This window comes from Geotrypetes seraphini, chromosome 15, assembly GCF_902459505.1.
Source record: "Geotrypetes seraphini chromosome 15, aGeoSer1.1, whole genome shotgun sequence".
NCBI classification, from domain to species: Eukaryota; Metazoa; Chordata; class Amphibia; order Gymnophiona; family Dermophiidae; genus Geotrypetes; species Geotrypetes seraphini.
The window spans coordinates 51,239,519-51,254,381 of NC_047098.1; the positions used below are offsets into that span (position 1 = coordinate 51,239,519).

The 14,863-nt window shown below is 42.2% G+C and overlaps 1 protein-coding gene across 3 annotated transcripts in view; it reads left to right on the plus strand.

Annotated features, from left to right (window-relative positions):
• Positions 1-1,110: 1,110 nt before the first annotated feature.
• VEZF1 (vascular endothelial zinc finger 1) overlaps positions 1,111-14,863 on the plus strand; it is a 76,049-nt gene continuing 62,296 nt past the window's right edge. The window contains exons 1-2 of one of the 3 annotated variants that reach the window (XM_033921467.1): positions 1,112-1,316; positions 3,133-3,219. Coding sequence is in view for 1 of the 3 variants with exons in the window: in XM_033921466.1 (XP_033777357.1) it covers positions 1,284-1,316 (33 nt within the window). In the remaining 2 variants the exon portion in view is untranslated. Of the gene's footprint in view, positions 1,317-2,206; positions 2,323-3,132; positions 3,220-14,863 lie in introns of those variants that run through there. The other 2 variants (XM_033921466.1, XM_033921468.1) reach the window with 2 other exon arrangements.

The window sequence follows — 14,863 nt, forward strand, 5'->3', positions numbered from 1 at the left end:
ACTTAAAAAAAAAAAAAAAAGCTCAATAAAATGTGATACAATAACACTTAGGGGGTCTTTTACTAAGGTGCACTTGCCGATTTAGTGCGCCCATTATATTCTATGGACACGTTAGCATTTAGCGCGCCTTAGTAAAACGACCCCTTAGATCAGTGGTCTCAAACTTGCAGCTCGCCAGGTACTACTTTGTGGCCCTCGGTATGTTTATCATAATCACAAAAGTAAAATAAAATAGTTTCTTGAACATATGTCTTTTAAAAATACTATTTTGATGAAGAACATATTTGAATTCTTGGCTCAAAGTGAACCAGCTTTTCAAAATTTTGGTATTCTAATGTTCTGGCAGCTTAGTATAATATATAATTTTTTTTTTTTTTCGATGGAAGTGGGGTGGTAAAAGATGGACAAAGACAGAAAAGCGAGGGCAGAACACTCTTGTCTGGAAAAAAATCTCCATTGTTGGCTTTCTCGGGCCTAACTATGCATGGCGTCTTGTACCGTCACTATCCGCAGGCTTCAGAACATTATTTATTTCTCTCTGTGTGCAGCCTTAGCAATTTTTATTTCAAATAATAAGGAGAAAACAATAAGAAAAAAAGTACACAGAAAATTTCAGCGCACCAAAGTAGAAAAAGAAAAGAAAGCAAGCTGTTTGGAAATAACATTTTTGAGGACAGTTGACCCGTTATACTTAGTTTTATTTGCTTTTTTTTTAACATTGCATGGGGAGATTATAGTGAAGTTCCCACTCTAAAGTGTAAACATTGAAGATAAAACAATCAGAACGAATAATTTAACAGAAGAAGCGCTCTCCTTTGTTTTGGCGGCCGGAGATTAATCTGAGCTATGAGGTAATTCCGTTCATTAGAGCCGCGCGGACAGGGGCCATCTTCTCCCCTGCTGAAGAGTCGTCCGACACGGGAGAGAACAAGAGGGATACAGGGAGAATGAAGAGTACGTGTACTTCCAACTGATAAACCCCATAATTCCGCTGCCGCGCCGAAGAACTTTCAAATGATATGGCTGACCAATCCCCTCTTCTGGACCGGAATCCCCAAGCCCGAGTATAACGATGAAGTGCCAAAGTCTACTCTCCCTCGGCTCGACTCCCCCCCCCTTTTTTTCCGGCGACTGTAGTAGCTTCCGGAGGTTACCGGAAGTTGTCGGCGCTGCCATGTTGAGCTGCTTTGTTGTAGGCTTCATGTAGATTTCTCACTGGAGAGGGCTGTGCTTATTCCCCCTCCCTCTTGGTGGTGTACCTCTAATGCGCGCCCGAGTTCGCCATGGAGGCTAACTGGACCGCTTTCTTGTTCCAGGTAAAGAAGCGGCGCGGGGAGGAGGGGGAGCGGCGCGGGAGGCTGGGGCGGAGAAATAGGGGGGTGGGGGGGCGGTGTGTGAGGAGGAAGGTGGCGGTTGTGGTGGGGGCGGGGTAAAAGTGCTTCTCCGGGCCCATGAGACGCCGCCAGCTTGCGGTTGTGCGGCCTGTGCTGGCCCGGAGAAGGGGAGGGGGGAGAGAGTAGGAGTAAGAGCAGGAAACGACCTTAATTTGGTGGGGGCTGTGCGCAACCTCTTTCTGTTTGGGAGCGACGGGGAACCTGCCGAGAGCACCACAATGGTGTGGAGCTATCAGGCCCCCAGCTGTGCGGAGACCAAATGCGAGGGAACCACTGCATCCTTCACCCCTAGTATAATCCTCGCTTCCACATGCTGCCTTACCGTGTTCAATTTCGAACTCTACCTGCTACGCTTGAGAGAATTTTTTTATGTCCATTCTTTTTCGTGCTCCAGTGCCTTAGAATATTTCCTTGCATCAAATGCAGTTTGTTTTGTTTTGTTTTTTGCTGTTGGACAAATATGCAAAATTACACTTCTTAACGATAATCATATCCGTTATGTGTTCAATTATCGAGTAATTGATGTAAGGTAGCATTTTTTTATTCGCACAATTAGGATTCAAATGCTGTACCTATTAATCTAATCTGCTATTTCTGCGTCGCACAGGCTAACAGATGGGCGATTTAAAATAAAGCGGGATTTTTAAACATTGGGTTCAAGATGAGCGTATAAAAAATTCTTATAAAGACTGCGCAGCAGAATGAGTGTTTTGTGAAATTGGATTGTACAATAGGAAAATTCTTGCGAACATTTTTTTATGCAGCCTTTTTTTTTTTTTGCTAGGGGTTTTCATTCCCCCTCCCTCGGCTTGCCGTAGTCCTAGCGCAGGAATTCACGATGTTTAAGATTTCTTTATGTACGAGCAAGCAAAAATGACTTGAAGGTTTTGTTTGTGATGTTAGTTTTAACTGCTAACAGTGAGACAAGGTACAGTAGGCCTTAATACATTTTTTAAAATCAGTATTTTCTATCAAGCATTAACATTTTCTAATATATGTGAAATCAAAGTACAGTACTCTTTCTTATCTGCTGAAAAAAAAATTGGCCTGCTATTGATAAGTTGGTTGTAACTTGTCCATCGAAATGTTTGTTAGGTTTAGTTTTTGAGCTGTCTCCATTGTTTGGAATATTTTTTCTAGCCTGTCTTCATTAGGCAATAAATCTGACAAGGACTTCATTAAAAAGTAAAAAGCATCAGGTGGTTCAAAATGAATTAAGCTATGGAGATGTTTGGCTGTCAAGTTTAAAATGTACATCTGTTATTGATAAACATTAGCTGCTAGAAAATGATTTAGGATGTAAAGAACATCTTGATTTTACTATTTCAGATTTTAAGACACTGTTTATCACATAGACAGTACTGCAGTTAGATGTTATAAAAACAAGTCATCTGTAGACCATATAATTGACCTTAAGTACCCTGGTTTAGAAGTCATCTGTAGACCATATAATTGACCTTAAGTACCCTGGTTTAGAATGTTGCATGAACACCAAAATATTATACATTCTAAAACATTGTTGTTAATGTTGACCATAACACCATGGTCCTCTACCCTGGTAATTTAAAAAGGCATGTTAGTGTGTGTCATTTTATTATTTTTATAATTGTGTTATTTGTATGTTTAGCACTACACCCTACTTAACATAGGTTATGTCTCATAATCATTTATATATTGTCTATTTCTTTGTAAAAAAGAGACAATCTGGCAAAAAATGTTTTTCTGATCTTAATTCTAGCCCTTGAAGCCTCATACCATTTGAATCTGGACTTTCCTTTTTGCTGAAAAAGGTTTACCTCTTGTGTAGTAAATATATCATTTTGAGGTATGTCAGTGTATCTGCCATAAAGTCCCCTGCTTCTCAAACCTCTGAGTCCTAAAGAGCAATGGATGGCTTCTGCTCCTCAGGAATAAGCTTATAACATTATATCCTTCCAAGTAAATATTCTAGAATCAACTTGGATCTAAGTATTTATATGCTGTTATTATTGACAGCTGCTTAAATGGCTGCATCTCCTTTGTGTGTAGCATTTCATTGAAATTTATGGTTGATTGCATTTAATAAATATAAATAATATAGCATATCTTTTGAAGAAATTGTTTTCTGAAAATGAAACTACAGTACTATTCCATAGTTACGGCTGTGGTGTCCTTGCCAGGGTTGCTTGCATTTTCAGTTAACTATATTTTCTATAACAGTGGTTTTGCTTTGCTGATATCATCTGGCATTACTAGGGAAAGTGTCTGTTAAATGTTAGGAGAAAGCATCTTTCCATCAGGGCATTCAGGGTTCATGACTCATTGATGCTAATTTGCTGCTCTGACATTGAGGCTTCCATGCAAAATTCTTTACCCTCTGGCGCCAGAGATTCCCGGCACCACATCTTACCACCCTAGGTGATGAAATAATATATTTTTGTTTTGTTTTGCCAACCACATGGAAGCAAACTTCCTAGTGTGCTACAAACCATATGAAAAAAAGTGTTCTTTGCAGAATATCAAATTTTAAACATGGATTTCCAAGCTAATTAACATTCATCCTGCAGTGGGAAATGGCTTGCAAACGTGTATTGCTCATCATTGACTGCAGAAAAGAAATTTCAAATGCTTTCTCATTTAAAAAGCTTTAATGTTGCATGTTTGTGATCTGTCCTTCAACAACCACAGGCAAGAAAAGGCTGTACCTGAGATATTCCAGGTCCTCCCCACAATCCCAGTCACTGGTAGTGAAAGGGGATATGTTGTTACAATTAAAGCAGTTTACATATTATATGCAGGTACATATTTTGTTTTTGAGGCAATGGAAAGTTAAGTGATTTGCCCAGAGTCAGAGGGAGCTACAGTGGGAATCAAAGTCAGGCTTGCCGTGCAAGTAAGACTGGTTGTAGCAAGTCTTACTCGCAAGGTAGCGAGCCTCTGATGGCACAAAAGAGTTCTTGTTGGAGGGGGGCTTTTACTGATCAGGGTAGCAGCCACCCAGAAGCTTATGCAAATGCATTACAAGGCACTTATTAGTACTGAAATGAGCACTTCAGGGAATGCCCACCTTTCAGTGGTTAAAATTTTCTGGCAGGTCTGGAGCTGTCAGCTTGCTGGAATAAGAGCTGTTTGTGCATGTTTTATGCATGTGTGTCCCATACCTAATAGCTGTGTCCTGGCCTTAGGCTCGGGACACACATGCACACAAAACACACAGAACAGCTTCATTCAAATTAAACTGTGAAACAAAAATCAAAGAGGTTTCTGAACTTGCCACACAAAAGAGGCTTCAGCTGTGGCTGAAAGTGCTCATGCACAAGCACCAGGCACAGTTTCTCTTCCTTTTACAGAGGTACTCAGCACACCGGATTGCTGGAGCTCTGTGCATTCTGCCCTCAGTCCAATCTTGCAAAACCAGCAATTTTATTCACTGCTACCAAAAAAGTTCCAAAAATAGTATTGATATTCACTTCAAAATTTCTGGGAGTTAAGAAAAGGGATCTTTGTGATACAGGAAGATTCTGTATGAGGTCTCTTTCAAATATGTAAATTATGTGTTAATATGATAGATAAATGTATGTTGGTGCAATAGGAGAAGCTGGGTCACTTGGTTCTAACTTTCTCATCCAAAGATTTTCTAATCGCAGGAGACATAAACTTACATCAAGATGAAACTGACAATCCAAAAGTGAAAGACTTTAAAAACTTTCTTTCTTTACTCAATTACAATCTCCCTTCACTCACTCAAACGAATGAAAAAGGCCATCATCTAGATATGGTAGCGATGTCTATAAAGGAAATCATAAATCCTCCCATCTCCCTTTCGAACGATACTCGGTGTCATGATTTCTGGTCCGACCATTTCACTTATTACTTCAATCTAACCTGGACCCGGTTAAAATATAAGACACGCCCACGGACAAAAAGAGAACACCTCACCTATCAATCCAGAGGAATATTGGTCACAATATGATTCACAAGCGAAGATAGAAGAAGAAGGAGCTGACTTGTATGCTCACTGGATGAAAACTAGCACGGCCATCTTAGATAAAATTGCCCCTATACGAAAGAGTAAAAGTTGCTCAAACAAATATAATAAATGGTTTGACATCGAACTCCTAACAATGAAACAATCAGTAAGACGATTAGAAAGAATCTGGAAAAAAACAGGAAAACTCAGACCGAAACAACTGGAGATACAACATAAAACTCTACAAACAACAGATAAAAGAAAAACGTAAAACTTTTTACTCATCCAAAATTAACTCAGCTAGTACTAGTTCAAAAGGAACCAATACAAAAGAACTGTTCAACATATTTACAAACTTATTCGACACCACACGCCACACTCAACCCATTCATAATACCAAACTACCCTCAGCAAATGAACTAGCACAACATTTTGAATCAAAAACCTAAGAAATAACTATTCAACCATTGATGCATACGAATATCAATCAATTGTTATACCAAGAAATGAAATACCAGCGGACATGATCTGGAGTTCCTTCCACAATTCAGATTGGAATAACTACATCAAATTATATAACAAATACTCTAAATCACACTATGTCCTGGATTCATGTCCCCCAGAGATTATGAAAGCAGCTCCACTAGGCTTTAAATTATCCCTATTGAATTATTTAACCAATAACCTAAACAATGGAAAATTCCTCACCGATAATGGTCAAATTATAATAACCCCAATCCCAAAAAATTGTAAGAACCAGCAACATCAATAACCAACTATAGACCAGTAGCATCTATTCCATTTATGGTAAAAATCATGGAAGAATTGGTACACACCCAACTAATGGAATATCTTGACCAATTCTCTCTTCTGCACGAAACTCAATCTGGTTTTAGGCCTCTATTTAGCACTGAAACAGTAATTGCAGCCATTCTGGACAATTTGCGTTACTTATTCAGTATGGGCCTCAACGCCCTAATCATGCAATTTGACATGAGTTCTGCCTTTGATCTGGTGGACCATGGAAAACTGCTACAATGCCTAGATGCAATTGGAATCAAAGGAGAAGTATTGAACTGGTTCCAAGGTTTCCTTATTTCACGCACCTACCAAGTCCACTTTAATCACGATCTCTCAAACACATGGAGAAATCCATCTGGCGTGCCACAAGGATCACCGCTATCCCCTCTACTCTTCAATGTCTACATGTCCTCATTGGGTGCACAACTGTCCCAACTAGGGATAAAACTATTTAGCTACGCTGACGACTTTACGATAATTATCCCATTCACCAACTCTGTCTCAACAGAAGTACTAAATCGGATGGAGCAATGGATGACTGAATTCAGACTAAAACTAAATCCAGAGAAAACAAAATTTTCCATAGCATCGCCATACCCACTTGAGACTAAAGCACCAATGTGCATCAATAATCTTAGATATCCCATTCAACCCACTATTAAGATATTGGGACACTGGACCAGAACCTGACCATGAAAAACCAGGTAGACTCCTTGATCAGAAAACTCTTTCACACCCTTTCAGTGTTTTCCCCAGAAATTTTTTCCAGCCGGGTGGCATGAAAAAGTAGCCGGGTGGGGCGGGACAGGGAAATTTGGTGGTGGGGAAAATTAAGGACTCCTTTTACTAAGCTGCAATAGCGTTTTTAGCGCGTGCAGAATTGCCATGCTACACGGCTAGAACTAACCGTCTAGCATGTGCGGCAATTCTACGCGAGCTAAGCGCGCGGTAAAACCGCTATCGCAGCTTAGTTAAAGGAGCCCTAAATGTGTACTATTTGTATTAGTTAATTATTATTAGTTATTTTCCAATGCTCAATATGACTTAAGGTCATTCTTAAGGTTTGACACTTGTTCCATAATATATATATTCAATTTAAGAAGTATCCCAATTCTAGAATACAGTGGTGCCTCGCATAACGGACGCCTCGCACAGCGAACGCTGCGCACAACGAACTTCAGGTCTTGCTTTCCACAACGAACTTCGTTTCACACAATGAAGTCGCCCGAGCTGCATCCTTCCGCGCAGTGTGCGTGACGCTACCGGCTACCCTCCTCCTCCTCCATCAACCAAATGGGAAGTTACATCATGAGGGGAGAGGAAGGAGGAAGGAAGCCGTTGGCAGCATATGTACTGTTAGAGCCCCGTGGCTTGTGTTAAAGTTGTTTACAGACTTCAACAGCAGCGGGAGAAAGCAGTCGCCGGCCTTGTTTCGCCGATCGAGGGGGGCCCTGTTTCACCGATTGAGGGGGGGTGCCTGATGTTGCCAATCACTGCGGGGGGGGGGGGGCGGGCTTTGGCAGAGGTGGGAGAAAGCAGTAAATGAGTGGATGTTGGCAGGCCTGGGGATGGAAGGGCAGTCGAAATACGGTATGTTGGAGCAGGGGATGAGAGGGAGGGAGAGAAGGGGAAATATTGGACAAGGGCAGAAGGGATGCTAAATCATAGGGTGACAGGCAGAGAGAACAACAGGAAAAAGAGTGGAAGCAATCTTGAACCCTGAGGGTGAGGGAAGAGAGAGGTGGTGAGATGATTGATCATGGGGAGAGGGACAAAAGGGAATAGAGATGGGATAGGAAGATAGTGGAAGTAAAAGGACAGGGAGATGTCAGGAGAGGAGATTATGGGCTACAAGAATGGAGGGAGGAGATATGCAGGAAATTGTGGGACCGACCAAGGGACGGGGGTAGCAAGGACATGAATGAAAGGAAGATAACTTCTAGCCCCTCACCGCTGCTGCTTTCCCGCTTGTGCCTGATGCTGACGGCACAAGTTCTTCCCACTTCCATCATCTGCCTTCTTCTCTCCCTCCCTCCATCCCAGGCAATTCACTGAGAGGGGCAGGATAACTGATGGCACTGCGCTTAACTGCCCTCTCTCACTGTAAAATTAGACTCTACTTAGTCTGTCTTTAAATTAAAAAAATGTGTGTTGTTTTAAAAAACAATTATGTTTTTAGATGTATCTAAATAAAAATAATAACAAAAAATGTATCTTTTTTTATGTCATCTTAGCATATTTTATGCTACAGAACGAATTATTTTTTTTAACATGTATTGTTATGGGAAAACGCGTTTCACATAACGAACATTTCGCATAACAAACTTGCTCCTGGAACCAATTAAGTTCGTTGTGTGAGGCACCACTGTAATTAGATATTTGCCCTCTTTCAAATGGTATAGAGCAGCATCTCAAACTTTTTTAACTCCGGCACACTAAACAGAGCAAATGTTTTTTGTGGCACACTAAATGCAGCAAATGTTTTTTCATGGCTGGAAAAAAATTCTGGGGAGAACACTGATGCCCTAATTTTCAAGGTCCAATCACATCAAAGAATGATGCTTATCTGGGCAGTTGTATAATAAAAAGAATGGATAAGATAACATGAGAAGTGAAATTGTCATGAATCAGAGGGATACATACCCTGTAGGTCCTAAAAGCAGGCTTGTGGATTAGATATAAACTATGAAAGCAGTGGTGTAACTAGCATTTGTGACACCCGAGGCCCATCATTTTATGACATTCTCCCCATCTGTATGAGAAACATAATTTTTAGTAACAATCCACATATCACACAAGAGTGTGCCTAGGAAAAGGCAGCATCTTACATATTGCAGTGAGCAGTACATCAATACACCCATTGTAAAACTAAACAAGCCAGACTAGTACAGATCAATCCTAAACAGTCAATCCTAACTGAAAACCATGTCTTTCGAACACACCTTCGCCTAGTATGGAATATGTAATCACAAACTAACCCCTCTCCCTTTTACAAAACTGTAATGTGGTTTTTAGCTATGGTGGTAACAGTTCAGACTCTCAAAGAATTCTGAGCAATTACCACCATGGCCAGTGCTAAAAAAAATGCTCTACAGTTTTGTAAAAGGGGGGATAAAATAGAAAAACGTAGACAAAGGTTAAATTGAACTACCAAGAAGCTGGACTCTGTATACAATGCAACACCACAGAAACAGCGATGCATCTCCCCTAAAGCAAAAAAATAAATAAATATAATTTTTTTCTACATTGTCTTCTCTGGTTTCTGCTTTCCTCATAGTCTTGACACTCTCTTCCTTTCATCCACTGTCTACCCTCTCTCTGCCCCTTCTATATGGCATCTTCTCTCCTTGTATTCCCCTTCCATCTCTCCCTACACCCCTATTATTTTAGCATCCATCTTCTTCCTTTCTCTCCTTCAATGGTCTGGCATCTCTCTCCTCTTCCCTCTCCCACACCCCCATGGTCTGGCATTTCACTCTCTCCTCTCCCTTCCCCCCACTTCCATCAGCATCTGCCCCCTTTCTTTCCCTCCAACCCAGTTCCATCCAGTATCCTTCCCCCTTATGTCTCTCTCTCCTTTCCCTGCATACCAATTCCATCAGCATCTGCCCCCTTTCTCTCCCTCCACCACCCTTCCTTACCACCCTGACTTCCTTTTTCTCCCTCCACCACCCTTCTATACTCCTCTCTCCCTCCAAACCAGCAAGATCCCATGATGACTGCTTCTGTTGCCTCTGCCTCTGGAAGATGTAAGTGACGTTGGAGGGGGTGGGCCGGCAGACACAGGGAATTGCAGAAAGGTTCCGCAATTCCGGAGGCAGAGGCGGCAAATGCAGTCATCGTGGGACCTTCCTGCACTTCAATGCGGCTACTGACTCTGCTTCAGAATAAGTACGGCAGCCGTGCTGGGGTGCAGGTGCCATTTAGAGCAGCTTGGAAGGTTCTGGATCCAGCCGGCTGTGTACCCCCCTAGGGCTGGCACACGGGGCGGTCTGCCACTGTATGAGGGGACAAAAAATAATAGAAAGAATGGATAACTTGACCAATTTAGACATGTCATACAATTATAACCACAAAAATACGTCATAAAATGTAATTCTAAACTCAAAAGACTCCAGACGAAAAGCATATTATAGAAAGGAAACCAGAAAAGACCAAACCCATAGTACTAAGATCCAAATGCTAAAATTGGACATGTCCATTATGAAGAGACGTGTGAATCACCGCTAATTATAACGAGCGAGTCTTTAAAATATGAGACGGTAACGGATAGCCAGACCTGGTGAACGGAAGTGACAAATACTGGAGCCAAAACCAGAGCACCGTGATGAAACTTGAATATGGATACCTTGCATTTCTTGGCGTTGAAGCCCAGCTGTCAGGTAGATGACCAATGTTCCAACAAAAACAGGTCCTGCGTCATACTATCGTGTAAATCGGAGTCGCTCACTATGTTAAATAGTTTGGTGTCGTCGGCAAATAGTGTTATTTTACCTTGAAGCCCCTGAGTCAGGTCCCCTATGAATAAGTTGAAAAGGAGCGGTACTCCACTTGTCACTTCTGACGTTTTAGAGAGGGTACCTTTAACCACCACCCTCTGAAGTCTACCATTGGCTATTTTTTGGGCTTGCGAGCTACTTTTAAAATGACCAAGTCAAAATGATCTACTAACAATAAAAAAATTTTTTTAAAAACACAAAGCACACTGTACGCAGAGAAAATGTTGATAATCATTCCTATTCCGGGGTTTTCTCAAAGAGGTCAAAGCAGATGACTCTATGCACTGTCAACTCACTAACAACCATACAAAAATAGACAAATATACCCCCTCCCTTTTTACTAAACCACGATAGCAGTTTGCTGCGCTGAATGCCCAGCGCTGCTCTTGATGCTCATAGGCTCCCTGTGCTAAAAAATGCTATTGCGGTTTAGTAAAAGGGGACCATAGTGTAAAATATAGACAGCAGATATAAATTCAGACACATTTTGATCAGTAAATTTAAAATAAACTCATTTTTCCTACCTTATTGTCTGGTGATTTCACGAGTCTCTGGTTGCACTTTCTTCTTCTGACTGTGCATCCAATCTTTCTTCCCTTCTTTCAGCCTGTATGCTTCCTCTCCTCCTGACCTCATTCCCCTCCCCCCAACTTTTTCTTCCTCTCTTCCTGCCCTTTCTTTCTGTTTCTCTTCCTGCCCTCTTACTTTCTTTCTCCTTGCCCTCCCCCAAGCCACTGCCAATGTCACTGCCATCGGGGAACAGGCCCCAAAGCCGCTGGCTGCCGCCCCCACCAACCTCTCCCTACTTCGGGCCGATCAGCATTCCTCTCCCCGATGTCAATTCTGCCGTCGGAGAAGAAGGCTGATCGGCCCAAGATCACAATCGATTGGGGAAAATGCTGCCGGGTCCTGCCTTCGCGGAAAATGAAAGTAGGCAGGTCCCGGTAGCAAGAAGAGCAAATGGAAAACTTCACTGACCTGTCTCCCGCCTTAGCCCGTAGCGAATTTATGCTTCGGGGATCTAACATGTGCGTGCCGGCTTCCCTTGTCTTCCCTCCCCCTCCCCCCCCCCCCCCCCGACATAACTTCCGGTTTCGGAGGGAAGAGAAGGGAAGTCGGTACACACACGTTAAAGCCCCGGAGCATAAGTTCGCTACGAGCTAAGGCGGGAGACAGGTCAGTGAAGTTTTCCATTTGCTCTTCTTGCTACCGGGTCCTGCCTACTTTCAGTTTCCGCGAAGGCAGGACCCGGCAGCATTTCCCATTCTTCAAGCCGGCTTTTTTTTTTTATGTTGAGCAGCAGCGGAGACAGCAGAATTTAGCTGGGCGGTCATCTAAATTACCCGGGCGGACCGCCCAGCTGAAAGGCACTAGGGAGAACACTGCCCTTTGGAAGCTTCGGTCCATCAGAGCTTACTTCGATGGCTCATCATTCTGAATTCTGGTACAATCCCTTATACTGAGTCAACTACATTATTGTAACATTGCCTACTTGGCACTCCCCCAGAAGTATACGTGGCAATTGCAACTAGTTCAAAATGCAGCGATAAGACTACTCTGTGGACTGAAAATGTTTGATCACGTGACTTTTTGATCCTATCGACTTTTACACTGGCTGCCGAAGAAGGCACGTGTGAAATTCAAGTTTGGTTGTTTCTGCTTCAAGGTACTTTACGGCCTAGCCCCTAAATACTTAACAGACCTTTTCTCTTTCACAACCAACAGACACAAACGAAGCTCACATCTGAACTTTGTCTTTCCACCGGTCAGAGGTTGTAAATTTAAAAATCATCACCAACATCTTCTCGCACATCAAGCAGCACTATGGGGTAAAGACCAATGTTCCCTCTAAGGATTGATGAGGTGTGCGAAAAAAAATATGCATGAGCGACAAGTTACATACTCCACAAATTTATGAGCAGGCGCGGAGGACGAGTGCCCATGAGATTGTGGGAGGGTTAAATACTCAAAACTTAGAAGAAAAACAATTTACTTAAAGTTTTTTTAATTACGTAATATCATCAGTTCTTCAATCTTCACAAATATGCTCTTCGATTCTTTTCAGTTTTCCAAAAACCCGTTTCTGCCCCGTCTCCGCGAGCTCAGTCCTCGCAAACCATCTGATCCCATCCGCACAAGTCTGTTATGATTTTATACTGAATGTATTTTATTAAAGTATAAAAAGAAACAATATTCTGTACAATTGTCATTTTATAAATACAAATAATACAGAGCAAGGATCAACAAAACCCTTGTCTCTCCTCCCCTTCACGTATATCCCCTCTACTATCAAGAAAACTGAATAAGCCAAATTATTACAGAATGCTATACAGAAATATCATACTAACAGAATACCACACTCACACATAGCAGGAATAGGGTTAGGGGAGTGCAACTAGGGCAACTGCCCCCTTGGTCAGAGAGAGCCCTAAGCCACTGCCTGGACTTTGCAGTCCCCAAGTTATGTCTAACACCAGCTCTAGCAGGATATATATTTCAAATCTGATATATTCAAATCACAAAATAGAAATAAAATTATTTGTTTCTACCTTTTGTTGTCTCTGGTTTCTGCTTTCATCTTCTTTTCACTCTCTTCCTTCCAGCGTCTGCCTTCTCTGTCTCTTCAATCCAGCATCTGCCCCTTCCATCTACTGTCTGACCTCTCCCCCTTCCATATCGTATTTGTCTTCTTTCTATGCCCCTCTCTCCTTTCCATCCAGCCTATGCCCCTCTCTCGTTTTTACATAATTCATTCCAGATTCACTGCTCTCTTCATTTTTATCTCTCCTACACCAGATCTAACATCTTTGTCACTCTCAATTTCTCTGCTGACCCCCCTTCCCATCTCATTCCTGTCTCTCCCCTTCCCCTCCTCTAATCTCCCTGCCAGCTGTTTCTTTCCTTTTTTCTTCTCCCTTCCCTCTTCCCCCTGTCCAGCAGTAACTCTCTTCTCTTCTCTTTCCCTCCTCCCCTCCCAGCAGCATCTCTCCTTATCCCTCTCCAGGTCCAGTAGCAGCTTCCCAGACTCCTTTCCCTCCTCCCCTCCCAGCAGCATCTCTCCTTATCCCTCTCCAGGCCCAGTAGCAGCTGTCCCTTTTTTTTCTCACCATGCCCAGCAGCTTCCCAGCCTTTAACAGTGGCTTTCTCCCCTCCCAGCAACTCTCCTTACTTGCCAGCCCAGCGATTCAGGAAGGCAGCCTTGGGTCCTTTGTTGGGTTGCACTGCCTCTGAGGAAAGCGGATGTTGCATCATCAGATACGTCCGTGACTCAGCAAAAGCCCCAAGGCTTCTTTCCTAAATCGCTGCGCTTGTAAGTAAGGAGAACCGCCGGGAGGGGAGAGAGCACACTGTTGGACTGCGCGAACTACAGCTCGTCGATCTTGCCGGTCCTGTGCAGACCGGCAGGAAATTGTTGATGTTGATCTCGCCGGTCCTGCGCGAGCAGGGCAAACCGCCACTGCCACTTCCTTTCACCTCCGCCCACGCTCGATTGAGCGACACGAGAAAAAGTATGAGCGACGCCACTGAAAATAATGAGCGATCACTCATACGCTCAGCTTAGAGGGAACATTGGTAAAGACCTTTAACAATTGCTTGTGTCCACTACCTATGTGGAATTCAGGAAACGCCTAAAAACACATCTCTTCATGAAATACTTAGGAAACCAACCTATACAATCTCAATCCTCAACAAATGATCGCTAGAACTATCAATAATTAAGTCTGTACTTTGTTTATTCCATTTAATCTGTAACATTTCTAACAATTGTAAACCGCTTAGAACTTCACAGTCCTGCGGTATATAAACTGTTATTATTATTATTATAATAGCCTTAACAATTTGAATCTTTTCTAGAAAAGTTTTTCCGCATACTTTATTTATTAAAAAATTTATACAATACCGCATACAACTAGCTTTGTCTTTGAAATCAAATACAGTATCTTGATTTAGGAGAGTGACCATAAACTGTATAGATATGACTGAGGGGAAGGCGTGCTAAATGTTAATATGTCCATTATATTCTATGGACGTGTTAGAATTTAGTGCACGCTAAATCGGCTAGCGCACCTTAGTAAAAGACCCCTTCTAGTTAAGAAAATAAAAAAGCATACAAGTGCTCTGTTTATACAGATGTAATATGATGTTTGATTTGTTTCTGCTGAAGCCTTTAAAGATTTAAAAAAGCTAATGCAAATTCTTAGTAATTAACTGATATTTTC